This window comes from Desmodus rotundus, chromosome 4 (assembly GCF_022682495.2).
Source record: "Desmodus rotundus isolate HL8 chromosome 4, HLdesRot8A.1, whole genome shotgun sequence".
Taxonomy (NCBI): domain Eukaryota; kingdom Metazoa; phylum Chordata; class Mammalia; order Chiroptera; family Phyllostomidae; genus Desmodus; species Desmodus rotundus.
Genome location: NC_071390.1, coordinates 78,997,330 through 79,025,325, shown reverse-complemented (window position 1 = coordinate 79,025,325; position 27,996 = coordinate 78,997,330). Strand labels below are relative to the sequence as shown.

General features: G+C 35.9%; 2 protein-coding genes across 7 annotated transcripts in view; one reads left to right on the top strand and one right to left on the bottom strand.

The window, feature by feature from the left end:
- Positions 1-21,996, top strand: part of ABRAXAS1 (abraxas 1, BRCA1 A complex subunit) — a 24,470-nt gene extending 2,474 nt beyond the window's left edge. For 2 of the 5 annotated variants that reach the window (XM_024574798.3, XM_024574799.4), the window contains exons 3-9: positions 3,461-3,497; positions 7,231-7,297; positions 9,034-9,227; positions 11,077-11,196; positions 11,928-12,012; positions 18,788-18,902; positions 19,278-21,996. In XM_024574798.3, the coding sequence (XP_024430566.2) occupies positions 3,461-3,497; positions 7,231-7,297; positions 9,034-9,227; positions 11,077-11,196; positions 11,928-12,012; positions 18,788-18,902; positions 19,278-19,711 (1,052 nt within the window). In that variant the 3' untranslated portion in view covers positions 19,712-21,996. The remainder of the gene's footprint in view (positions 1-3,460; positions 3,498-7,230; positions 7,298-9,033; positions 9,228-11,076; positions 11,197-11,927; positions 12,013-18,787; positions 18,903-19,277) is intronic. The other 3 variants (XM_045183643.2, XM_024574801.3, XM_045183644.2) reach the window with 3 other exon arrangements.
- MRPS18C (mitochondrial ribosomal protein S18C) lies at positions 21,961-27,996 on the bottom strand. Of its 2 annotated transcripts, XM_024574803.3 has the most exons (6): positions 27,742-27,996; positions 26,911-26,963; positions 24,842-24,925; positions 23,754-23,811; positions 22,158-22,217; positions 21,961-22,073 (listed from the first exon to the last, which is right to left on the bottom strand). In XM_024574803.3, exons 1-6 carry the CDS (start codon positions 27,839-27,841, stop codon positions 21,997-21,999), a joined length of 432 nt encoding a protein of 143 aa, XP_024430571.1. In that variant the 5' UTR covers positions 27,842-27,996; the 3' UTR covers positions 21,961-21,996. The 2 variants fall into 2 exon arrangements, with proteins under 2 accessions (XP_024430571.1, XP_045039580.1); XM_045183645.2 differs by lacking the exon at positions 23,754-23,811.

The following is a 27,996-nucleotide window of genomic DNA, read 5'->3' as shown; positions in this document are numbered from 1 at the left end:
CAATGGCCTAGTCTGAAGTAGGAAACAATATGGGGCATAAGCAGATAAGATCACTGTGGGGGAGCAGGGATGAAATAGCACCTGCATATATTTAAGTGGCAGAAAGATGGCCAAGCAAAAGGAGACAGAACCAAATTTCAAAACCAAGAAAAAAGGTAAAAGCTTGGACAAAAATGTTAAATACTACAGAAAAGTTGGAAGATGAGAACTGAAAAAACTCAGTGACTACAGACTTTAAAACCTTATATAATTTCTAGAGTGTAATGGGGGAAAAAAGACTGCTAGGGTTTGAGGAGTGAGTAGTGAAGTAGCTGTAGCTGGTGGCAGCTGTTTTTTCAGGGGGAAAAGGAGAAAGAGAATTTTAAAATATATAAGGAGTTTTGCCATTAACATATACAGTTTTGTTTTGTTTTTTAATTTTCTTTGTCCTCACCAAAGATAAGATTTTTTTTTGGGGGGGGGGTGTTTGTTTGTTTGTTTTAGAGAGCAAGGAAGGGGGGAGAGAGAAAGAGAAAAACATCAGTGTGAGAGAGGAAAACAGATTGATTGAATCCCCCATACATGCCCCGACCAAGGATCGAACCTGCAATTTCAGTGTGTGCCCTGACCAGGAATCAAACCCTCAACCTTTTGGTGCACAGGACAATGTTCCAACAAACTGAGCCACATGGCCAGAGTTGATTAACATACACAGTTTTTTAAAACACTTTTTAAACAAAATTGGTGTACTTCATAAAAAATTTGGCATGACATTATACTGTGTCATGACCATTTTCCAATGTTAAATTACTCTCTAAATAACATTTTTTATAATTGTATTGTCTGTGGCCATACTCATGGTACTATATAATTTCAGCAGTCCTTTAAATAAGTAAATTCCGATCAGAATTACTTCCAATTTTTTAGTACCATAAAAATGTAGTTACACTATAAAGAACATCCTTGTCCATATCTATTATAGATATTTTCCTGGGAATGTGATTATAATGTCAAAGGATATGAACATTTTTAAGGCTCTTGATCTGTACTTGCAAATTGCTCTCTGAAAAGAAAGATATCAGTTTATATTAAAACTATTCATGTTATTTTTTTTGCCACTTTAAAAGGTTAAAATGGAAGTACATGTATATGTATATAAATGTAGTATATATGTGTAAAGTAAATATTTAAAGTAAATTTAAACTTACTAGTCTCTGTGGCAACCACTGTTGGTTTCATGATTATTATTTTACTCATTAGCAATACACATAACACACACATATATCTGTATATTTTTATTTACGCAAATGGGATCATACTATACATAGATAAATACCTCTAAGATGTCATGAGTGCATTATAGTATCAATGTATAGAGTCTGCCATTCTTTCTAATGACTTCAGAGTCCCATTATATGGATGTACCAAACTGATTTAAACAGCTATGAATGACTTTCTATTTTTTTGTAATACAAAACAATGAAATAATGGACATTTTATGGTGCATATATCTTTGTGCCTTTGAATATACCTGAAATCAAGTTCCTAGTGGTAGACCATTGCAGTTTGGAAAAGTCATCTTAGATTCCTCTACAATATGTAAAAGTGCCTGGGTCCCCACAATCTTACCACTATTAATTATTAAGTCTTTTAATCTTTGCCGATTTGATAAGTAAAAAAATAATCATTATAATTTGTATTTCTTAATTACAAATGAGGTTAGGATTTTATGTATTTGACCTTGGGGGAGGGGCTTTTTCTTTTAATTGGCATGCTACTCAGAGTATCTAACATATTTTGAGGAGTCTAATTAAGCAGTCATCTATTGAGCAACTTCATTGTGCCAGGAGCAGTGCTTAGCTTTAAGGTGTCAGGCAAGTGCTGTAGAAACGCTTAAATATTTGCTCAAATTATGTTAAAATGTTAGATTACTTTAAAAAAAGGATTTTATTTATTTATTTTTAGAGAGAGGAGAGGGGAGGGAGAAAGAAGAGAAACATTGATGTGAGAGAGAGAAACATCAATTGGTAGCCTCCTATGTGCCCCGACTGGGGACCAAACCTGCAACCCAGTCATGTGCTTTGACCAGGAATCAGACCAGCGTCCTTTTGGTTTCTGGGATGATGCCCAACCAACTGAGCCACACCAGCCAGGGCAAAATGTTAGATTACTTTAAGATACATGGTAACAGATAAAATCCAAGATACATGAATTACTACATTGCTTTGGTTAATAAGATTGTCATTTTTAAAAATATTTTATTTATTTATTTTTAGGGAGGGGAAGGGAGGTAGGGAGATAGAGGGAGCAAAACATCAATGTGTGGTTGCCTCTCGCATACCCCCTACTGGGGACCTGGCCTGCAACCCTTTGGTTCTCAGGCCGGCACTCAATCCACTGAGCCACCCCAGCCAGGGCAGATTTTCATTTTATATGTTCCCTTATCTACACCAAAGAATGTTTGGCTGTCAACAGTTACAAAGATTATTTGTGTTCAGTGTTTTTTCAGACAGAGAAATTCATCTGAGGATAGCATACATTTGCTAGAAGAAAAATGTCTAAAGAGGATGATCACTTTTCCTATTTAGATTTATTTTTAATGATGAGAATAAAATTCACTTCTTAAAAAGATGTTTTGGCCCTGGCTATGCAGTTTAGTTGGTTAAAGCGTTGTCTCGGTATGCCAAGGTTTCTGTTAGATCCTGGGTCAGGGCACATGCAAGAATCAACCAGTGAGGCCCTGGCTGGGTGGCTCAGTTGATTAGAGTGTTGTCCCAATATGCTAAAGTGGTGGGTTCAGTCCCTGCTCAGGGTACATATGAGAAGTCAACCAATCAATGTGTAATTAAGTAGGACAACAAATCAGTGTTTTACTTCCTCTCACTCCTTCCCACTCCCTCCTCCATCCATCTCTTCTCTCTCTCTCTCAAATTAGTAAATTAAAAAAAAGAATTTTAAGAATCAACCAATGAATGCATGAATGGGTGGAACAACAAATCTATATTTCTCTAAAATCAATTTTTTTTAAAAAGATGGTTTGGTTTTTTTCCTTGATAGTTTGTAGTTAACATTAACAAATCCTTTGTGAAGCAAAAGATAATACTTGGAATAGCAAAAGATAATCCCATTAACAGCTGTTTTCATCAATAGGGTAAAATTAGAGCATACCCCTTTTTAGAATTCAAATGAAAATATAGCAGCTTTGAAATTATCTTTTGTGTTATTGTTAGTAACATTTAGAAAGAGTATACCACTCTAGTTAGGACTGAGGTTCTTTGAATATTGGTCCTACCACTGGCTTGGGAGAGCCATTTAATATCTCTGCCTGTTACCTCATCTTTAAAATGAAAGGAATGATAACATCTGTCTCATAGGTTCATTGTGAGGTTTAAATGATAATGTACTTCTCGGCACAAGGTATTCAACATATGTTATTCAAATGACAATTAATGTAATTATAACTAAAAATTCTTTTTTCCAGACATTCAGAAATATATTCCATGTTATCAGCTTTTTAGGTGAGTAGTAAGAGCAAGTAAATAATCCTCTGTAAAAATTACTCTCTGCAAGTGAAGTAATTTTTAAAACTAACAAAGTATCATTGTTATACATGGTGGTGCCAATTAAAATGAAAAGACTTTTTAAAAAATACATGATAATTAACTTGTTCATTTCAACCCTGTAGATTAGTTTGTTCTCTGTATTTTTTAAAACTTTTTATTTACATGGATCTGTTAGCCTCTCTCACGCCCTCAGCCGGGGACCCTGCCAACAGCCTAGGCATGTGCTTTGCCTGGGAATCAAACTGATGACCTTTTGGTTCATAGGCTGGCACTCAATCCACTGAGCCACAGGAGCCCATGCTGTTCCCTGTATGTATATGTTTGCTTTAGCTGGTCTCCACTACCTCTCCCAGTACCAGTTTATCATGAGGATTGCTTTTCCTTCTCACACCCACTCACCTCATTGCATATAATAACTTAGTGACACATTCTCATACATCAACAAAAAAGCAAGCTTTTTTTTACCTTTTTATTCCAGTTTACCATCTATTTCCTCACTTATATTTTTCAATGTTATCTTTTGTCTGTTAAGCAGTTAGTTTCTTTAACCTGCTCCCTGTTGCTTTTCTAGGGTGGAAACTTGTGCTTTTAGTCCTAGAGATAGTAGTAGCACTATTAGCCCTAATATAGGCTGTGATATTTTTAAAAACTTTTTATTGAGGTATTGTTACATACATATAGAAAAGTACACAAATGAATTTTCATAAAGCACACACCTATAACCACAACCTGGTGTACTTTTAACAAAATAGCTTAATGGTTTATATAAACCATACATGAAAAATCAGCATTATTATCTTACAGTCATACTGAATGTACTCATCACTAAGGTTGTGTAAGGGTTGCAGTGGAGCGTGTTTAAGGTGAGAAAGATTTATGGTAGGGGATGATGGAAATAAAGGCTTAGTATAGCCTTAAACTGTTATACCAAAAGAGGTACAGCTCCTATAGTGCCTTATGTACAATGACATGCAAAAATATTTGTTAAATGACTAAGGTATTCTTGGTGAAGACTCATTAAAAACCAGCAAACTCCAAAAGGTTATGGGTTTGATTCCCAGTCAGGGCGCATATCTAGGTTGTGTGTTCAATGGTCAGGCTGCATACAGGAAGCAACCAATCAATGTTTCTCTCTCTCTCCCCACTTTCCTCTCTCTCTAAAAGCAGTGAAAAAATAATGTCCTCAGGCGAGGATTAAAAAATAAACCCAGCAAACAATTAAGAAGAGAGTTAAAAGTGATTCATATCTTCTAGTGACTACCTGAAATAATTAGACCAACTTAATAGAATCTTGGATCTAAGGAAACCATCTGATCCAGTGATGAGAAACCTATGCCTCAAGGGCATAAGGAGAACCACCTAAAATGGCTCTCATTCAAAAAAGTTCATCACACATTTTACTTTCCCTTAGCAACAAAATAAGAGACCTAAAAAATTAATGCTGTAACCAATGCCACAGAACTGGTTAATAGTAGAATAAAAGAATCAGGTTAATAGTAGAATAAAAGAATCAGGTTAATAGTAGAATAAAAGAATCAGGATTTCTTGAATTCTAATCCAATATTACACCACACAGTTTTCCCTTGTTTTAAAATAAGTGAATGTGTAAAAAACAGAGTCTTCTGTTACCATACTTCTGGGACTCCAAACTGGATAAGCTTTAACACCCAGTTTTATGTTCTAGCACATAAGCTGGGCAGCAAAGTTATGGCCCCAGGGCCTGTTCTTTATGTGGCAGTCTTGTCTGCGAATCGTTAGTATATTAAGGGTTGTAAAAACGAATAAACAACAAAAAAACGGAGGGATATGCAACAGAGACTATGTGTTCAGCAAAGCCTAAAATATTTACTCTCTGGCCATTTACAGAAAGTTCAACATGGCTCTAATACATTGCTTCTCAGAATTTTCCTTTGAAATATACTGATACATCTCAGGAATCTGGGAGAAGTTCTTGGAAAACAGGTCATTGAAGCCTAAAACTTAGTCACTTAAAAAAAAACTTAAGCAATTTAACATGAATTCTGCACAATACAGGATGTGGCAAAAGTAGGTTTACCATTTTCAGTATGCAAAACAGTTTATTCTTGTATTATTTTTTATTAATTATTGTATTATTTTACATATGAACAACTAAACCTGCTTTTGCCCCACCCTGTGTATCTGTGTCTATTTTAAAATGCCCCCTTCCCAAAAATGTCACATGAAATCAGTGCTAGCATAGATAAGATGTACACTGTTATCATATTGTTTACTGTATACACTGGTGTATTGCCTTATGTCCCACTTTGAGAAGCTCAGAAGCAGACCATCCTAGAGAAATACAGGAAAAAATTCTTGTATTTAGAGTTTTCATGTTGAGATAATAAATAGTAAAATACAGGGATCTGGGATCTGTTTGATGAACTGACTGGCCTCCTTTGGTAGGTGGAACACTTTATTTTCCCAGTAAAAAATTTCAGTGTAAGCCTTTGTAAGTTAAAAAGAAAAAATATAGCCCATGCTGGGCGGCTTAGTTGGTTGGAGCCTCATCTCATACACCAAAAGGAGGCGACCAATTGTTTCTGTCTCATATTGATGTTTCTCTCTCTCCCTCTCTCTATCTAAAAATCAATAAACATATCATCAGAGGAGTATTAAAAAAAGAAAAACTCATATTGCCTGTTAGGATATACAGGGTCTGGCACAAATAATACCCCTTCTGTTATTACAAAATCTTTTATTATAAAATCATAAGCATGTAATTCTATAACAGAACAATATCACATTCAAGCACACCTTATGACATTTTACGTGAAATGTTCAAATTAAAACTATAAATTATAACACCCATATTATTGCCCTACCACAACCACACTTCTGCTAGACCCTGTATCTTCAGTTCTATGTAACTTAAGTTTTTTAGTGTACAGATTACTTTTAAAAGCCTGTAACAGTGACTATTATTTGTAAAGGATTTTGCATAACAGTTATTGCACCATCGTAGAAAAGAATATTTATCTCAGTGAATGTTAGGAGGAAAATATTACTTGCATTCTGTTATTATTGGAAGGGAAAGAAGGCTGGAAGTAAATGCTTTAGGATTTTTTAGAATTATCTTTGAATTCTTCCTACATCTTTGACTTTCCAACTACAGAACAAAGACTGTTAAACTAAACCAGTACCTTGTCTCTCACTCCTCCCCCCCAAAAAACCCAAAACCAACCAACTTCTGAAACACTTCTCTTAATTGAATGCAAGTTTTGCTTTTGGAATTAGCAATGAATAAATTGCCTTTTTGTTATTGTGCTTCATTACTCATTTTACACATTTTTATATGTACCTATGTATTTTTGAAAGTTGTAATAAGTAAATTATGAATGAATTTTGAACTGGTTATGTGAACTTATAAATACTCATATTTAATGAATAGTTTGTTTTGTTTAAACAAAATGTGATGTGCAAACTTATCTCTTGAAGTTACTCCACTCCTTTTCCTTTTTCATTGCTTATGGACCTTGTATTCCATCACTTTAAGTCTGTCACTTTGAGAACTTTCTCTACTGTTTATTTTAGAACTTCATCTGACACACCAGTGGCTATATGGATTTTGGTTGGGTAGTTAGGTTAGGAGTAACTAAAATTAAAGGTAATAATAAAATCATTCACATTTTTAGCTTATTTGAAATGCCTTTAATTTTGGCTTTTACAGCTTTTATAATTCCTCTGGTGAATTAAATGAGCAAGCACTGAGGAGAATACTATCAAGTGTCAAAAAGGTACTCCCTTGTTTACTTTGTCTTTTTTATAGTATTATTTTCAGTTCCTTAAAAATGTGTAATATTTTGACAGAACTTTTAAGCAAGCATGTTTCTTCACAACGTCCTCCTATAACACAGGTAAACCTCTTCCCACCCGCCCCCCCCAGAAATTTAAAAGGGCTGCTCTGAAAGCAAAACTAGTCATTAAAAATGTTAATCTTGTTTTCATCCTTCCCTTGACTATTCTAATGAACATTGATCTCTTCCTCTTCTGTCTTCCCACCCTACCCCTTCCCAGCACTATTTATTCTAGGATTTACTCCATTACTGTTTTTACATAGCCGCAGTTACTAGTTTTTAATATCGCAGGAACAATTTTCTATACAGCACCTTATTTGAATCCTCAACAGCATCCTTAGTGTTCAGTTAAAACTTGTTGAATGATCAAAGTACATTTTTCTTTTCCAAATACAAAATTATTTCTGGGTCCTATTTTTCTCATAAAATTTTTTGATTCCTGAGTTCAAAATAAAAGTAAATTCAGTAGAAGTCTCTTTCAAAAAAAATCATTTGGTGAAAATGCTTGGGCTTTCCCCCTAGTTATATTTGGATAGTATTTAAAAAGGTACCTGTAGCCCTGGCCATGTGGCTCAGTGAAATAAGTGTTGGACTGTAAACCAAAAGGTTTCCAGTTTGATCCCTGGTCCTGGCACAGCCTAGGTTGTGGGCGAGGTCCCTATTTGGAGGTGTGCAAGAAGCAAATGATTGATTTCTCTTGCACATCAGTGTTTTTCTCCCTGTCGTCTTCTATCTATAAAAAAATATAAAATTTTTAAAAAAGGAAAATTTATCTGTAAAAAGTTTCAGTTTTTTTAAAAGTAATTTTAATTTCCTCAATTTAAAAGAGCAAATATAAAATTTAGTTGCTAAAACCGTCACAGATAGATCTCTAAGAAAAGTGTTTATTTTTCTTTTTTTTAACAATTATTTAGTTTTCAGCAAATGAAATTTCTATTTTTAGTTTTTTAAAAATATAGGTTTATTAATACTAAAAATACATTTCTTTAGCATGTTACAGATTACAAAACCTCAATTTTGTGGGATTGGTGATACCATTCCCATATAAATTTCAGTTTTAAAAGTTACTGGGTTCAGCAAACCAAGTGTCTATATAGCAAATTAACTTGTTTTCTCTGACTGTCTTAATCTAAATTTTGAGTAAAGATGAAGATTTTACGATAGCAAATGCCACAAAAGAAGTTAATCTTTGTTTTTTTCCCCTCTAATCTATACTGAATAAAATAGGCCCTGGCTAGGACCTATTGGTTGGAGCACTGTCCTGATACACCAAGGTTGCACATTCAGTCGATCCCCAGTCAAGAAGCAAACAATGAATTCATAAATAAGTGGAACAGCAAGTCATTGTTTGTCTCTCTCTCTTCCTCTGTTGTTCTCTGTCTCTCTTCCCCTCCCACTGCCTCTAAAAATCAATTAAATAAAAAATAATAGAGAATAAAATATAGTACTAAAACTGAATGAAAAGTAATTTAACTGTAAGACGGTTTGCATACTTTACAAAGTGTAAAGTGTATATTTAAGTGTAAGTTTTCTTTACATATACTCAAAATATTGCCAAATATTAAGAAAGCCATTTTTTAAGGCTGTCAATTTTATTGCTTAATTATGACAGTAAGATACAATAATTGTAACGATTAAGGTACACACCTGATATTTTTTTCTATATTTCCTTTCAGGATGTGGTGGGTTGGTACAAATTCCGACGCCATTCAGACCAGATCATGACATTTAGAGAGAGACTACTTCACAAAAACTTACAGAAGCATCTTTCAAGCGGGGAACTTGTTTTTCTGCTATTAACACCAAGTATAATAACAGAAAGCTGCTCTACTCATCGGCTGGAGCATGCCTTATATAAACCTCAGAAAGGGTAAATGTTGGCCAATTACTGGCTATCCTCAGCTAAGAGAAAAATATACCCAATATTTTCATAACATTCTTTGTAGCTTACCAAGTATTTTCATACATTGCTGCATTAGATTGTCATATAAATGCTCTGAAGTCTGTCCTACCATCTGTTTTTTATAGATGGAAAAATGAAGGTCAGATAAGGAAATTAGAAGCTCAGTATGGAATGTTGACTTATGTTTCTGGCACTGAGGGTTTGCTATTATTTAATGTAGGGTGAAAAAATATGTGGGCTTTAGATATTGGTTGCTGAAGGAGGTAATGTAGAACTTGAACCTAGGTACTTGAGCGGGTAACCTCTACAAGGAAGCAGGATAGTTCTTTTTTTTTTTTTTTTAAGATTTTATTTATTTTTAGAGAGAGGGGAGGAGGAGAAAGACAGGGAGAGAAACACCCATGTGTGAGAGAAACATGGATCAGTTGCCTCTCCCATTCCCCCACCTGAGGACCTGGCCCACAATCCAGGTATTTGTCTTGACGAGGAATCGAACTGGCAACCTTTCAGTTTGTAGGCTGGTGCTCAATCCACTAAGCCATACCAGCCAGGATGAAGGTAGGGCTTGATAATATACCAAAATGACTTAACAGGGACTTCCCAAAGGTTATATAAACAACATTTTCATGGAATATGGGGATTAAGTTAAGAGTATTAACTAAGGTTAATTTCATTCATAGAAGATAGGATAAATCTCAATAAGATAGCCTTATTTTGGGGGGAGGAGGGGTACCAAATTACTCTATTTGAAGGAATGGTACAATGTCGGACATAAGTGGATGATTTGGTACAAGTTATAGAAAAGGTAAAGGTAACTCCAACAGCACGTACTGCTTTGGTGACCAGGGATGTCAAGCACATGGCTGTGGGAAGGCAGCCTGAGGCTTGTTAGCTCTCTGTACTGTCTCCTAGAGTGTGCTTGTCAAAGAGATAGTCTGCCATGTCAGATCCAGGGGCCCCCAATTCTATAGTGGATTTTACCTGCTCAAAGAAGTCACAGAAAAGAGGGTCATTTTTTTCAGTGGCCAGTTTGTGCAAGTCCAGTAGTGACTGATTCACACTTTTTTCCAAGTATAATGCACACTCCATTGCATTCAGCCCATTCTCCCAGTCATCACGGTCTGGTTTCTTGATAATTCTGAAGGAAGATTCAGCCACCTTGTTAGTTCTATGGCTCCACTGGTTTCTCAGCATATTCCTTCTCCTCAAGAGATTGGTGAATACTTGGCAAAGTTCTTCAAAGCCACATCATCACGGTCAAAGTAGTAAGACATGGACAGGTAGACATAGGAAGCATAGGGCTCTAGGTAGCTAATGGTGGCCTCCGAGTCCTTGTGGTAGTAGTTAAAATAGCCATAAAAGTATTTTTTTTTATGTAATTATTTTACACTACATTCACTTTTTTAGCCCTCTTCCACATACCACATTTCACAACTTTTTTTTTTACGATTTATTTATTTTTAGAAAGGGGAAGGGAGGGAGGGAGAGGGAGAGAAACATCAATGTGTGGTTGCCTCTCGAGCACCCCCTATTGGGGACCTGGCCTGCAACCCAGGCATGTGCCCTGACTGGGAATCAAACCAGCAACTCTTTGGTTTGCAGGCTGGTGTTCAACCCACTGAGCCACACCAGCCAGGGCTACATTTCACAAATTTTAAAAACCATTTCCAAGTCAGTCAATTCTGTCTTGGGTAAGTAGTAAGGACTGAGATTTTTTGTTTTTTAGTCTTGTAGAAGAAAGGTAGTCTATACTAATAAGTAGATGCTAATCTTTTACTTTATTATAAATTTATATTTTAATATTTTATTTCCTCAGACTTTTTCATAGGATACCTTTAGTGGTGGCCAACTTGGGCATGTCTGAACAACTAGGTTATAAAACTGTATCGGGTTCCTGTATGTCCACTGGTTTTAGCCGAGCAGTAAAAACACACAGGTGAGATTCCTCAATTGCTTCCCCACTAAACTTATTCCTGTTCTCTTACTGAAATTACTTTTTTATTACACAACAGCAGAATAAAAATGAAAGGAAAACTGACTAATGATCACATCACTCAAATAAACTAGACTGCTTTTACTTTTTATCTATTTCCTTCTAGCATTTGTCTATTTATAAAATACATAGAGGAGAATTGCATATTTTAAAATATTTTCTAAGAATAAGTAGGTAGCCTCAAAATAATAATTTTCTAAGGCAGCATTTCATATTAGACTACATAAGGCATGAAATTAGACTACATAATAAAGACAAAAAATGAAGCTTTTCCCAAGACTCACAAATACTATAGGCTTCTAAGTTAAACATTTTCTGTTCTTAAAGGAATAATTTTCAGAAATAACAACACTGATACCACAGGATACTTCTGGAGTATAAGCTTTATGAGAAACTTTATTTTGTGTTCTCACAGTGCTTAACAGTGTCTTCTAGAAGTTAAATACCACATTTCATTAATTCTAAGATGTACATTTTTAAATTTACCACAAATTGGGATGTTTTAATAACCATGCCTTAGCATTTTTTTTATTCATGGTATATAAAATAATACTTACTCTTTCAATCAATGATGCCTTAAAGTCAGTAAAATATGAGTGTGATTCTTCCATAGCTAAGTTTTTCATTGTATCATTTAAGGAATTCTGTACACTTACCTGAGGAATTTTTTACAGCCCTGAATTTTTTAAAGAAGATGGATCTTTAAAAGAAGTACACAAGATAAATGAAATGTATGCTTCTTTACAAGAGGAACTCAAGGTAAGTTAATTTATTCAACACTTAAAGACCACCTCTAGAATTCATATCAAATTGATCACTGAAATCTTTTAGGGATACCCTTACATTTGACTAGATTTATATTTTAATATGGTTTAGCTTCAGTAACAAAGACTTCAATCTCAGTGGCCTACAAATACAAAACTATATCTCACTCACATTGTTTTGGCTCCAACTCTGCTCCTGTTCTAAATGTCATCTTAATTCTGAAAACAGAAAAGTTGGCATTCGTGCTGCCTGTCACTACCAGAACCAATAAGTAGAGACAAGGATTGAATCTTAATGGTTACTTTATTCACATGACAGCGATCTGAGAAGATGGTGGATTATGTACCTTAAAAACCATCTTAACATCTCATCTCAAGCTGACTTTTTTCTAGGGAGAAGGAAAGGGTATGTAAGGGAATAAATCCCACTTGATCATGTGTATGATCTTTTTAATGTGTTGCTTGGTGCGGTTTGCTAATATTTTGCTGAGGATTTTAGTGTCTGTGTTCATCAGTGGTAATGGCCCCTAGTTTTCTTTCTTTGTTGTGTCTGTATCTGGCTTTGGGATTAGGATGATGCTGGCCTCATAAAAAGAGTTTGGGAGTCTTCCCTCTTCTTGGATTTCTGGAGTACTCTGAGGATAAGGTTAGCTCTTCCTTAAATGTTGTGTAAAATTCTCCTGTGAAGCTGTCAGTCCAGGTCTTTTCTGTGTTGGGAGTTTTTTGATTACTGCTTTGATTTCACCAGCTGTTATTGGCCTGTTCAGGCTTTCCACTTCTTCATTCAGTTTTGGAAAATTAGGATTTTCTAGAAATTTGTCCATTTCACCCAGGTTTTCAAATTTCTTGGCATATAGTTGTTCATAGTAATTTCTTACAATCCTTTGTATTTCTGTGGTATCTATTGTAATCTCTTTCATTTCTTTTTTTTAAAGTATATTTTGTTGACTGTTATTACAGTTGTCCCATTTTTTTTCTCTCCTTTATTCACCTCTGTCCTGCACCCCCCCTCCCACCAGCATTCCTCCACCTTAGTTCATGTCCATGGGTCATACATATAAATTCTTTGACTTCTCCATTTTCTATATTATTCTTAGACTCCCCTTGTCTATTTTGTACATACCAATTACTCCCATTCCCCGTATCTTCCCCCCCATTCCCCCCTCTCCCTGCGTATAACCCTCCATGTGATCTCTATTTCTGTGAATCTGTTCCTGTTCTAGTTGTTTGCTTAGTTCATCTTTGTTTTTAGGTACAATTCTTGATAGTTGTGTTTATTGTCATTTTACTGTTTATAGTTTTGATCTTCTTTTTCTCGGATAAGTCCGTCCCTTTAACATTTCATATAATAAGGGCTTGCTGATGATGAACTCCTTTAACTTGACCTTATCTGGAAGCACTTTATCTTCCCTTCCATTCTAAATGATAGCTTTGCTGGATAGAGTCACCTTCAATGAAGGTCCTTGCCTTTCATGACTTTGAACACTTCCTTCAAGCTCCTTATTGCCTGTAAGTTTTGTTTTGAAAAATCAGTTGATAGTCTTATGCGAACTCCTTTGTAGGTAACTGTCTCCTTTTCTCTTGCTGCTTTTAAGATTCTCTCCTTATCTTTAATCTAGGGTAATGTAATTTTGATGTGCTTTGGTGTATGCTTCCTTGGGTCCAACTTCTTTGGGGCTCTCTGGGCTTCCTGGACTTCTGGAAGTCCATTTCCTTGCTAGATTGGGGGAGTTCTCCTTCATTATATTTTCAAATAAGTGTTCAATTTCTTGTTCTTCCTCTTCTCCTTCTGGCACCCATATGATTCAGATGTTGGAATGTTTACAGTTGTCCCAGAGGTTCCTAAGCCTTCCCTCATTTTTTTGAATTCTTGTTTCTTCATTGTGTTCCAGATGAATGCTTTATTTCTTCCTTCTACATCAAAACATGGATTTTATTGCCTGCTTCCTTCCCTTCACAGTTGGTTCCCTGTATATTTTTCTTTATTTCACCTTGCATAGCCTTCACTTTTTCTTCCATTTTGCAACCATACTCAACCATTTCTGTGAGCATCCTGCTTACCAGTGTTTTGAATTCTGCATCTGATAGGTTGGCTGTCTCTTTATCACTTAGTTCTACTTTTAAAGTTTTGATCTGTTCTTTCATTTGGGCCACATTTCTTTGTTTTGGCGCACCTGTTATGTTGCAAGGGGCTGAGCCTTAGCTATTGGCCAGGGTGGGGCAACTCACATCGCTGCTGGTTGTGGTGCTGTATGTGGGGTAGGAGTCAGAGAGGGAACAATGCTGTTTGCCTGGCACTCAGCCAGCTTTCAGTCACTTCCCCTGCTACCAAGAAGCAAAGTGGGCCTCTCTGTTGCTGATTCCCAGGTGGGTGAGTTTGTATATGTTCCAAGACCCTGTTGGTCTCTCCAGTGAGCTGTCTTATGATGCTAGGAGTTTCTCCTGCCACCACAACCCCCACAGTTTTTACAGCCAGAGGTTTTGAGCTTTTATTACCCCACACTGGAACCCTGAATTAGGCAGTCACGCTCCCCAGTTGTTGCTCCCAGTTTATCTGCATGCAAACATGGGGCCTCCAGCCACTGTCCGGCTGCCCAGTCCTCCAACCTCCACCTTGCTTACACGTATCCTCTCCGTCCTGGCTGCCCATCTCCTCCATCTCCTCCTTCCTACCAGTCTTGATGAATATTTCTTCAACTCCTTGGTTGTCAGACTTCCATACAGTTCGATTTTCTGGCAGATCAGCATGTTTTTTTGTTTTTAAATTTGTTGTCCTTCTTTTGGTTGTGCAAGGAGACAAAGTATAATTCCTATGCCTCCATCTTGGCTGGAAGTTCCAGTGCCATCTTTCTCTATCCTTTCTGTGGGATCTTGTTTCCTTCCCCTGTCCTCTTTGTCTCCAGGCATGCAGCAGCCATCTTGTGCCTAGATTCTCCCTACTGCACCATCCCCACCCACTCTTCATTTCTGATTGTGTTTATTTGGGTCCTCTCTCTTTTTTCTTGATGAGTCTGCTTAAAGGCTTGTCAGTTTTGTTTATCTTTTCAAAGAACCAGCTCCTGGATTTATTGATCCTTTGAATTGTTCTTTTAGTTTCTATGTTGTTCAGTTCTGCCCTGACCTTGGTTATTTCCTTCCTTCTACTCACTCTGGGCTTTGTTTGTTGTTATTCTTCCAGTTCTTGTAGATGTAGGGTTAGGATGTTTATTTGAAATGTTTCTATTTTTTTTAGGTAGGCCTGTATCGCTATGAACTTCCCTTTAAGGACTGCCTTTACTGTGTCCCAACTTCCTTCGACTGTTGTGTGTTCATTTTCATTTGTTTCCAGAAACTTTGTGAATTCTTCCTTGATTTTATTATTGACCTATTCATTGTTTAATAGCATGCTATTCAATGTCCATGAAATTTAGTGTTTTTGAGTTTTTTCCTTGAGATTGGTTTCTAGTTTCAGTCCCTGGTGGTCAGAGAAAATGCTTGATATGATGACAATTTTCTTGAATTTGTTGAGGCTTGCTTTGTTTGATACCCTGTGGTCTATCTTTAAAAATATTCCATGTACATTTGAAAAGAATGTGTATTTTGCTTCTTTGGGATGAAAGGTTCTATATACATAAGTCCATTTGCTCTAAGGTATTGTTCAATGCTGCAATATTCTTGTTGATTCGTTGTTTGGAAGATCTATCCATTTTTGACAGTGGAGTGTTAAAATCCCCTACTGTAAATGTGTTGCTGTCGATATATTTCCTGAAGTCCTCCAATATTTTCCTTATATATTTGGGTGATCCTGTGTTGGGTGCATACATATTTACAATGTTTATGTCTTCTTGATGAATTGTTCTGTTGAGTATTATGAAGTGTCCTTCTGGGTCTCTTTTTATGACCTTTGTGTTGAAGTCTATTTTGTCTGATACAAGTATTGCTACTCCAGCTTTTTTTTCCTGTCCATTTGCTTGGAATACTTTTTTCCCCAACCCTTCACTTTCAGTCTGTGTAGGTCTTTTGTTCTGAGGTGGGTCTCTTGTAGGCAACATGTGTGTGGGTCATGTTTTCTTATCCATTCAGGTACCCTATGTGTTTTGATTAGAGCATTTAATCCATTACATTTAAGGTTATTAATGATACGTATTTATTCATGGCCATTTTACCTCCTTTGTACCTCTGTTCCTCTCTCTCTTTCTCTCTTTTTCTTCGTCTCCTTAAAGCAGTCCCTTTAGCATATCTAGTAGTGCTGGTTTGGTGGAGGTGTATTCTTCTAACCTTTTTGTGTCTGGGAAACTCCTTTATTTGCCTTCCAATTTAATTGAGAGTCTCGCTGGGTAGAGTAGTCTTGGTTGCAGGCCTTTGCTTTTTATTACTTGGAATGTTTCTTGCCATTCCCTTCTGGCTTGTAGTGTTTCTGTTGAGAAGTCAGCTGCTAGCCTTATCAGGGCTCCCTTGGATGTTACTTCCTGTTTCTCCCTTGCTGTATAAAATTCTCTCTGTCTTTGAATCTTGTCATTTTATGATGTGTCTTAGAGTGGGCCTCTTCAGGTTCCTCTTGATTGGGACCCTCTGTGCTTCCTGGAGTTGTGTAACTTTTTCTCTCATCAAATTAGGGAAGTTTTCCATCATTCCTTTTTCACACAGGTTTTCTATCCCTTGCTCCTCTTCTCTTTCTGGTATCCCTATTATATGGATATTATTATGTTTCATGTTGTTCTGCATTTCTCTTAACCCCTCTTCGTTCTTTTTGAGTCTTTTTTCCTTTTCTGGCTCTTTCTGGGAGTTTTTTTATATACTTGTTCTTCAGCTCACTGATTCGATCCTCTGCTTCATCTAGCCTGCTCTTGATTCCTTCTACTGTTTCTTCCATTCAGAAATTGTATTCTTCATTTCCTCCTGGCTCTTACTGATAGTTTCTATGTCCTTTTTCATGGTGTTATAGTTTTAAGTTAGCTCCTTGTAGCTTCCCTATAGTTTTGGTAATTCTTACTGAGTTCATTGAGCTTCCTTATAACCATTATTTTGAACTCAATATCTGATAGTTTACTTGCCTCTATTTCATTTAGCGTTCTTTCTGAGGATTCCTCCTTTCCTTTTGATTAGGGGTTCTTTCTTTGTCTTTCCATTATTTGTGAGACTCTTCTTGTTTGCTTCTGCTTAAATTATTCTATTTTGACTCCCTGACTTTGTAGTGTGGACTTCTATGGTAGGAGACCTGTGAGATTCAGTGGCACAGTCTCCTTGATCTCTTGAACTTGATGCTCTTGGGAGGCCCTTCATGTTGGCTCTCTGGATGTAATTGGGTTTTGATTGTTTTTGCATTGTTCTTTGGTGGGTCCTTCCCTCCAGCTGGTTGACTGAGAATCACTCCACCTACCACGTCTTATATGTTGTTGTGCAGATGCAGTAAGGTTGTGCGGAATCTGAGTCTTCTGTATGTCCCAGGTTACAAAGCTTCTTTCTCACTATTGTATTTCATTGTTTGTTCAGGTTAATTTCTCCATAATTTAGTTGTAATTCGATTGGTCCTAGGAGGAGGTTAGCAAGGCTTCCATCACTCCTCCTCCATCTTGCCTCCATATATTATTCTTTTTAATGGCTGTGTATTTCATGGAATAGTACATTAGAACTCTTATGTTAAAAGTATAACTTGAGCTAAAATATGGAGTACAGGGAGGTATGTTACAGTAACTGTAGGCAGAAAGTGTTTCCGGAAGCAGTTGGAACCAGGAGCTAGAATGTCATCATAACCTTCTCTCCCTCTGTGTTTGCACATTGGGTTCCTTCATAGTATCTACAGATCTTTCTGTTTATTCATCCACTGGCTAACCAGAGAATGGCTATAGTTAGATCTCTTCTATTCAAGAGATTAGGGTTTCCTGATTTGATAATCTCTGCTTGGGTAAGCTAGGATGAAGTTGGTGAAGGGGTTATTTGTGAACCCTTATGATAGGGGGAACAAGTTCATGATAAATATGCTAAGCAGACATCTCTAAAAGTACCCACTAAAACTGGCTATAACAACCTTTTACCCCATAATTGGAAAGTAGTTACTTTTGATTTTATACTAAAAAATTTTATTATTTATATTGTTATTAAGATATATTCGCAAAATGAAATCACGTCAGAGGGCATTAGTACTTCAAACTGATGACACATGAAGCTAGTGCGCTTTTCAAAAGTAGTTTCTTTTATAGGAATTATGAAATTCCTGTATGAAAATTCTTTCATAACAGTAAAATGTAGTCACTTTTCTTTAATGTTAAATATTTGCATTAACTGTGCACTTCTCAAAACAGTATAGTGCTTTTTTTTTCAAACCAAGTTAAATATTTCTGTGTATTATCAAGGAAATAACTGGTATGATAAAGCTATTGTATAAATGGGAAGTTAATATATCTGGAAAACATTTTATACCCATAAATCACCATACAAATGCTTTATAGGTATAAAATAGCAAAATTAAAGTTTACAAAAAGCAAATAGCCCTGGTTGGTGGCTAAGTGGATTGAGTGCTAGCCTGAGAACCAAAGGGTCACTGGTTTGATTCCCAGTTAGTGCACATGCCTGAGTTGCAGGCCAGGTCCCCAGTAGGGGGCACACAAGAGGCAACCAGACATTGATGTTTCTCTCTCTTTCTCCCTCTCTAAAAATAAATGAAATCTTTTTTTAAAAAAAGCAAGTAGTATTTGATTTTACATACCATGAAGGATTTTATATTATTCGTGAACCCAGATGGTAGTGCACAACTTGGAATTTTATCTATACCCTTAAATTATATTTTGCAGAGGATATGTAAAAAAGTAGAACACAGTGAGGAAGCAGTAGAGAAACTACTAAAGGACATAAACAGATTAAAACGAGAAATTAAGAAAAGGAAACAAGCACAGAATCAAGCAGCACGTAAGTAAAAATTTTACACATCACTACTTTCTGTGCCTAAAAAAAAATTGATTTGAATTATAGATGAGCAAGCTGCACTGATGAATTTGTCCACCTTAAGACTAAAAGTAATTGTTTTTATATACTCTTAAATCCCACTGAACAAGGAACATTATAGGTATACTCTGTTGTTGATATTAAAGAATTTAACTATAATGTTCTCTTAGAATATTATGGCATATAAATTGTAATTTGGGATTATTCAAGTTATTTTTCTTAGGTTAGATAATTTGACAAAATTATTCAATGTTTTTGACTCAACTTTACTAGCAAATACATAATTGTTAAACCTTTGTAGAACTATTATATGTTGAACTGTTATTTTATTTTGTTTAGGAGAGAAGAACGTCCAAAAAGACCCTCAGGAGAACATTTTTCTTTGTCAAGCTTTACGGGCCTTTTTTCCAGATTGTGAATTTCTTCATTCATGTGTTATCTCCTTGAAAAATAAGCATATTTTGGAAAGTAGCTGTAATACCAACCACCAACTCAGTGTGGTAGACAACCTGACCCTAATGGTAAAATACACCGACATTCCTGAAGCTAGTCCAGCTAGTAGTTCACCGCAAATGATGAAGCGCAAAGCTTTAGATACAGATGACAGATGGCAATTAAAGAAGTCACGGCTGTTAGAGATACAAAACAAACCATCTAAAACAGATACTGATAGTAGTAACCAAGAAAAAGCATCCACAAGCAGCCCAGAAACAGATGAGGAGATTGAGAAAATGAAGGATTCTGATGACTATCCGCAATCTCCTACATTTTGATCATTTTATGCCAAAAGATTTTGATTGGCTGAAGGGTAAAGCCAAATATTTCTATTGTTTTTGCTATGTACAGCTGTTTGCACCCATATATAAATTTCTACTGCATTTATTTTATAAAGTACTTTTAAAACCAAAACCTTTTTTGTCCCTTTTACTAAACTACTGAAGGAAAGTTTAGATGGTCTTTTAAACTTGTACAGCATTCTTTAGAATTGGAAAAGTTAATACAAATATTTAACTTTTTCTAAGTCATTGCAATTCCAACTCGTTATGATATATAGTACATTATGACTAGGGTTGCCAGATAAAATTCTGGACACCATACAATGCTAGGGAAATACTTGTAGTTAAAAATTACTCATTGTTTACCTGAAATTCAAATTTAATTGTATGTCCTGTATTTTCACTTGCTAAATGTGGCAATTCTAATTATGCCACAACTCTAATGCAGCACAAATAGTTTGGATTCTGTAAAGTACAAAATGCTACTGTTTTTTACATTTCACAGCAGCCTCTCATTCCTGTTCTTACTCAGTTGTCCTAACCACACCTAATTTGACAACTATTTTTTAAAGCTATTTGATTGTTCTTCCAAAGCATTTACTTAGTTTTTATTGCAACAGTTACTTTCTTTTTAATGCTCATTTTCATCAATACAATGACAAATACAACTAACAGATATGGGAACAAAATAGCTGCTGCTTGGCGGTGCAGACTCAACAGGTAGGAAAGTCATGGGCTTCAGCACGAGTTTTAGGAAGAATGTTTAATGTAGTTTAACCCAGTTTAATGAGTTGGTTAAGTGGAGCTTGCATAAGAGCTCTCTGTTTTTGTGTATTTATCTTTTTCATAATTATGAGAATTTTCACATGAAGTCTTCACTTTTCACTCACTGGATGAAATGCTGAACACACACTTTGACTACTGCTTTTCCATCTGTTACTTCCTAATAGAGCAAATTCATAACTAGCATAAAAAATTATCATCTTTTATCTATGTTAACATGCATTAGTTACCATGGGGTGCTTATGAAGCCCGTGTATTAAGTATCAGGGACAATTTTACAAACAATGAGTTTTTTGTGGGATTGTTTGGTTACATAAGAAGCACCGTGGTGTTGGCAGAGGGCAGGAGGGGAAAGAGGTTGTCAGTATGAACCCTATTAAAAAGTAACCGCAAACATCACTAGAGCATATAAAACATAAATAATGACTAAATGTAACCAACAAATTAACAAAACTGGGCTAGATTAGGAGTGTTAGAGGCAACAGACAGGCAACATACATGCAAATATCTTCTCTAGATAATAGCTTGAGATTTTTCAACAACCCTACATATTTACTCAGACAGAAGTCTAAATGTGCCTTCATGGAAAGTTCAATTTGCTAAAATGCCATAGAGTTACAAAAGCATTTAGCTCATACTGTTGCACAATAATACATCTCTCTTAAAGAAAGCAATACCGAACTTTCGATTAAAGGAGCTTGCTCAGGTTTTTAGTACACAGCTGAACTTCCACAATTGAGTCTGATGGCCCAACTTTCAGGATATTTAATGAAAAGGAAGAAGAGTCCTTACAGGAAGGACTCCAGTTTTTCTCCATCTTTTGGCAATGACATAATAGACTGCCTATAGATCAGTTTATTTAAAGGACTCTTAACAGTTTCAGGATAGACTAGACCAGGAAAAAACGTTAGGTTCTGTGATACCACCACTATCTAGCCAATGTAACATCTCTACAAAGGGAAGATCCACTGCGCTAGACAGGTATACCTGTATTTGCTAGTTACAAAATCTCCCTGAGCAATTTCAGGTCCACACCCTGTCACATTGGAATTGTACATTACACAAGCATTCAACTTTCCTGTACCCAAATCCCTAAAATCCCACTTACAAGACAGAACCTGTACCTAAAGTAAAATTCCAATACAAGTCATCCCTTCCACATTTAACATCCCATTATCAGCAGTCTATTATTGTATAGGCTATCTGTAGATCAGATACAAGTGACAATGCTACAGTACCAATTTTTTTATTCATGTGTATGTAAATGTAATCAGTATTAACACTTCAAACAACCTGGTTTTATTTAATGAAGATTCATTGGTGTGGATAGGAAGCACCTCACTTTACTCCTAAAACACTTTCCTCATAAGATTTCATGTTATTAAAAGCTAAAGACAGTTTGATAAGATTTACTTTAATGTACTAATTTTCTAAAGATTATTAAATCTTTGAGTCAACAACCATTTATTTTAAAATAAGTTTATTGATAACTATACAATTTACTCCCGATATTTGATGTTACAAACTTTAGGGTCTTTGAGATATGCAGGATCCTTGTACGTAACTGGCATAAACCCTGTAAAGAGATAATCAAAGTTCGTCACCAAAGAAAACAGGCAAAATTTTGATTAGTTCAAATCATTTTTTCAGATGCTCTTACCCATTATTTGAGCTCTCTTAATCGCTTTTGTGATTTCTTTTTGTTTCTTCCCACAAAGACCTATAAAATAAAATGCTTTCTTATTCATACAAAAATGCCAATATTCAAAATGTATAACAATTGTCTAAGTAAAGGAAGGGTTGGGAAACCTGTAAAGAGCCAGATAATATTTTTAGCTTTGTGTGCAATACAGTCTCTATCATAACTTCTCAACTCTACTCTTTTACTGCACAAAGCAGCCAGCTATGGACGCTACGTAAACTAAGCTTCTTGCAAAAATAAGTGGCAGATCTAATATGGCCTATGGGAAATAGGCCCCTGTTTATAAAGAATAGTCTAGGAATAATTATAGTATACACCAAAATACCAACACAACTTTTTAAGCCCAGGTTTTCTACACATTGTTAGCTTATATTTACCTGTGAGTATAAGAAGGCAAGTAAAATAATACCCATTTTGGACTAAGATGCTTTCTTAAATAGTAAGCTTTCTAATAGTGATTTATAGCATTATTTGAAAATTTGCCAGTTTTCTTTTTTTTTAACTCCTTAGGGTTATCTATACATTTAATGTGATTTCAAAAAAAGATTGACTGGCTTTCCCCCCACACCTAAAAATTGTAAATGCCAATTCTCAACTTTATATTTAATAATAAGCTAGAAGAGCCAGGAAAACTCTGAAAAAGAATAAGAGGGTTATAAAACCTAGCAGATATTAAAAATTAAAGAGAAAATATTTTTATTAACAGTGAGAATGGCTTTTATAAACTTGATAATATTCAAGGAAGTCATTAAGTAAGTAAAACACAAAATTATGCCAATAAATAATTTTTCACCAATTACATCACAAAACTAAAAAGAAAAGTCACCCTAGTGGAGAAAGAGCAAGGGCACAGGTACTGACCAATCTATGCTAAGAGTGGGGAATACCTTTGTGGGCCCTGTGGGGAACAATACGGCAACACCTATCCAAATTATGAATACATACTCCTCAAACTTGAGTCCACTTCAGAGCCCTTTTTTATACTCTCACGATTACGGCATTCTGTGTATACAAGTATAGTTTATGCACCTTGTTTCTAATGAAAATAATTGGAAAACACCTAGATGCCCATCAATAAAGAAGTAATAAAAGACATTAGGGTATATCCTTACAATGACATACTATACAGCTATTAAAAAGACTAAGGCCCCTTTCTTTGTACTGATTGGAAAAGCTCTCTAAGTTTACAAAGCAAGGCACTGAGCAGTATGTGTGATATGTCTCACATAAAATCAGGAAATATCTATGTCATTGCTTCCTTATACATTAAATTGTCTTACACGTCTAAGACAACGTGAACACTGGTTGCCTCTGAAGAGGAAAACAGCATCTGCCTTGCTTCCTTGGAACAAATCCTCTTTCTACATATCTTGGAAGACAGTGAGCAAAAAGAGATAGCTAGATTTCAGAAAATTTACACGTTACCCTCGTATCACTGCTGAAACAAAAGAACCAATCTATGAATCAAAGTTATAGAAGTGGATACAACACTAACTTGCCAGTTTTCTTAAATAACAAAAGTATTTAAGTTAACTGTAAGACAAAACAAAATACCTGTTATGTGCCTTCCATGAATGCATCCAGTAAATGGAGAAACAAACTGAGACAAAAGCTGTTGGAGTTTCATTTGGAGAGGAAAACAAATTTACATGAATACATTTGTTACTCAGCCTTGATTGTGTACATTTCAAAAAGCATACCTCATGTCACCTTCAAGTTATATAAAGTTTATTAATAAATTCCAGTCAAATAATAAAATATGCAAAATACTGAACTATGCTCATCCTATTAATAGGTCATCTTTTAAAATAACTAACATAATTACTAAAGTTAATATCTCTTACCCAGTCTGTTCAAAAGTCTGTACAACAGATTAATGAGCATATTCTTTCATTCTATGTCATTGCTTCCTTATACATTAAATTGTCTTACACGTCTAAGACAATGTGAACACTGGTTGCCTCTGAAGAGGAACCAGTTCCTCTAAAGCCGTTTTCTTGACTTTTTTTTAGAGACACTTTTCTAACATACTGCTGCTTACAAAGTACTAAACATTTCATCTATCATGATAGGCTGTCACATAATTCCAGACTACAGTGAGGTCCTTAAAGAGGTATAGGTATGTCAGGTAATTTGCTGTAATTATGTTTGATTAATTTAAACTCTTTAGCACTTCTCAGGATCCAGGCAGTGTTCTTGGCACTATGCATAATCCTCCTAATATGTTGCTTTTTAAAATGTCTTCGTTTTTCTCCCTTTAAGGCAGCTGTCACTTTATTCTGTTGTCAGTATACTTAACTCCACCATTATTCTCTACCCCAGATTTGCCACTTAACTCACTGAGAGCTGTAGAACAGATAAAATTGTATTTGAAGCAGTGATGTCAGTGAGGTACAGTAATCAACTTCACCAGAGGAGCTTTTTCCAAACTACTCACCTCCACATGCCATAGTGAGCTATTAATAGAATAAAACAGAGATGCCTTATATAGAGAAATATAACCAGATTTGAAATTACAATGTTGCTAAAACAGCTGCCCCTGCACAAAACCTGTTATAAAACTGATTTGATTCTCTTTAATGAAGACTAATAAAGAAGCAAAATCCTAGAATGAAATATAGTGAAGTAAAACCAGATCTCACCTGTACATTCTTATAATCTACACGTTTTCCACACAAGATACATTTCTTAAGAGGCTCCTTATAAGGATTTTCCATTGGAACAGGCTAGGATAAAGGAAAAAAAAATCTGGTAATAAAGTTTAATGTGTTACGAATCTAAAAAAAAAATCTACACCTTAAGGCTACCACATGTAAATCTATCCAAAGGATTAGTTCTGTCTTACTATGAAAAGGAATAAATACAACATTTTGGCTTGCAAAAGAAAAAACAAGTACTTCTGAAAAGGATTCACCATTACAAAGATTTCACTGCTTGTCCACATTTTGTGCAAGTTCTTTATTTTGTTTTAGTTTGGCTAAGGAGGAATCAAGTCACGGAGGGTTCCAGGATAAAATACAATCTTTGGAGGAAAAAAAGGGCTTATGGGAGAAAAAAAAATCAAAGCTGCACTAAGTGATTCTCTTCTCAAATGTTTTGTCCAGGTTGTAGGTAACTAAAAAAAAATTTTTTTTTAATTGAGTTTGAGAGAGAGAGAGACATCAATTTGATGTTCCACCCACTGATACATTCATTGGTTGCTTCTTGTATGTACCATTATGGAGATCAAACCTGCAACCTTGATATGTCAGTATGACACTCTAACCAACTGAGCTACCAGGTCAGGGCTAAAAATTCTTAACTTAGATTTAAATTTTAAAAATCTTATAGCACAATAGATTCCATATGCAATGGTTAAGTTAGTATTAATTCCTAAATCCATCCTCATATTTCTCTATCAGATTTTTTATCACTGTTTTTGTTACAAAAAGATAATGAGCTCTGGCTGATGTGTCTCAGTGGATTGAGTGCCCGCCTGAGAATCAAAGGGTCACCAGTTGACTCCCAGTCAGGACATATTCCTGGGATGCAGGCCAGGTCCCTAGTTGGGGGCATGTGAGAGGCAACCGATAGATATATCTATCTCTCACACATGGATGTTTTGCTCCTTCTCTTTCTCCCTCCCCTCCCCGCTCTCTAAAAATAAATAAATAAAATCTTAAATAAAAAAGAAAATGACCCCATGGCTTACTATAATTAGGTCCTTTGATTATAATTTTATGTCTCCCAGACTTCTTTATAAGTTTGTCAGCTTTAGGTTTTCCCTTTTCTTTACCACTGTCTCTGTCACAATGCTTCCTTCCTACAGTGAGTATTGGCATCTCCAGTCTACAGATTCTTAATCTAGAAATGGCTTTGAAGTCTTTGAACCCCTATAGTTGTATGTAAAATTTCAAATGAGTGGGACTGTGTGCCTTTTTCTGAATGAGCCCATAGCTTTCATTAGCGTCTCAGTGGGGTTTACAACCTAAAAAGGAGCTCTAGTAATTCCTTTCCTGCCTTGAAGTATGGTGTGAATTGAATAACCAAGACAGAAGCTCAGAAGACTAGAGTTACTCTGTTTTTTTCAAATCCTCATACTTTCTTAAACCAATTTATATTCAGCTCATGTGTATTGACTGACTATAATACTTCCCTACACTGCACTAAGTGCTTTGTATGGTCTGATTAGTGTCAAATTATCTTTGCACGTAGCAAGAAAACCTATATGGCCCAAATCCAGTTCCTAGTACTTAAAATCCATAAAAATACATCGACATGTACAGGTATGAAACTTTCATTTTGATTCATCATTTATTAAGATGATGAATCTTAATAAATGATGAATCTCCCCCCAAAAGTGATAAATGGAACAAAGATAAAATTGAATTTGAAATGGGGAAGAGAGCCAACCTGAAGTAAGCTTTTGTACAATGCCTTTGCTGGATTTTCACCACTCTCCCACCAAAACCTTTTTTAATTCCCAAAGCATGTATCGTTAAATTTAAGATCTAGGAAGAAAAACATGGTATTACAGAAGCCATGCTTCTTTCTAAGAATCTAAGAATTCTCTTCAAAACTCAAGTGACTACTCAGCAATGAATTATAACTTTCAAACTCAGACTAATGACTCTTAATTGTTTTGTCCTCCAGCTGAAATTTTCAAATAGCTAAAATATAAGAATTTGGTCATATTTGCAAATGTTTTATAAAAAGGAAAAAAAATTCTTACCAGGTCCTCATTGCTGGTTACCTGTTGATACTGTGAATAACTTCTCCATAGCACTGCAATTAAACAGAAACAGCAACAAACTGTTTTTGTTAGCTGAGTACTAAATAAACTGTCTTAACGGAGGTAAGATGAATCAAGGGGCATAAAATTAAAGACACCTGAATATTAAAGACAGGTTTTACATTCATTATATATTCAATAATTGGATAAAAACCTTTAGATTTGAGGCAGAGTAAGACAATACGGATGTGCTTTCCAGGGCTTTGGAAAAAGGGCATATACACCATTTCCCTACCCATACAATCTCTCATGTGTTCTCTTCCGATATTTATTTTCCTTCACTCCATGGTTAGAAATAGATTTTTAATGCAAATACTTAGGGAGAAATAAAGAGAAAAGCACTGTCATACCAAAAGGAAAATGAGTAACCAACCCTCTACAGACAGTAGTTATTGATAGAGAAGCACACAGAAGATAAAAGTGCAGAAATGAGAAACTCGATGGCCTACGTCACAATTTCGCCCTGATTTGGGGCCTCTGACATCTGGAATTTGCTGCTGCTGGAAATGTCCCTTACCAGGCTCACCCGGAGATCTTAGGCAAGCCCTGCCTCTTTTTAATAATCACTCCATTACTCTCCAGTACGGAAAACACCTCACGCCCCTTAAACTTTAAAATACTAGTCATGGGCTATTACAGATCCCCACCTATCTTGGAGAGACTGTTACATAGCCTGGCGTCGCTTAGCTAACAGAGGCAACTCCACCGACCTAATTCGCGCTAAGGCAACGGCTGCAGTGCTACACCGAGCGTAGGATATTGAGACTTTACCGGCGTGAGTTCCGGGATTTGGGAGGCTGACAGCGGCCGTTAAGAAGTGCGTCAAGTTTTTCCTCCCTAAACCACTGCAAACTGCAACAACAGACACCATGGTTCCCCGGGCCTCCTCTTCCTTTCCTTTTCTAAATCGTCCTCACAAGTCCTTTCCGGTGCCCTTCCCCGGCGGGCCCAAGTCTCCAGTCAAAGGTTCCGCGAGTAGAGGCCAGGGATTCGAAAAAAGAGTTTTCAATGCGTTTGCGCAGCCCC

What these genes read in the sequence shown, in the direction of transcription:
- MRPS18C (XM_024574803.3), bottom strand. Translation starts at nt 27,841, where the DNA reads ATGGTGTCTGTTGTTGCAGTTTGCAGTGGTTTAGGGAGGAAAAACTTG. An exon ending in TCATGGAAGGCACATAACAG is followed by an intron (nt 22,218 to 23,753) that starts GTATTTTGTTTT and finishes TTTATTTTATAG; the next exon opens with GTCTTTGTGGGAAGAAACAA. An exon ending in TAAGAGAGCTCAAATAATGG is followed by an intron (nt 22,074 to 22,157) that starts GTAAGAGCATCT and finishes ATCTCTTTACAG; the next exon opens with GGTTTATGCCAGTTACGTAC.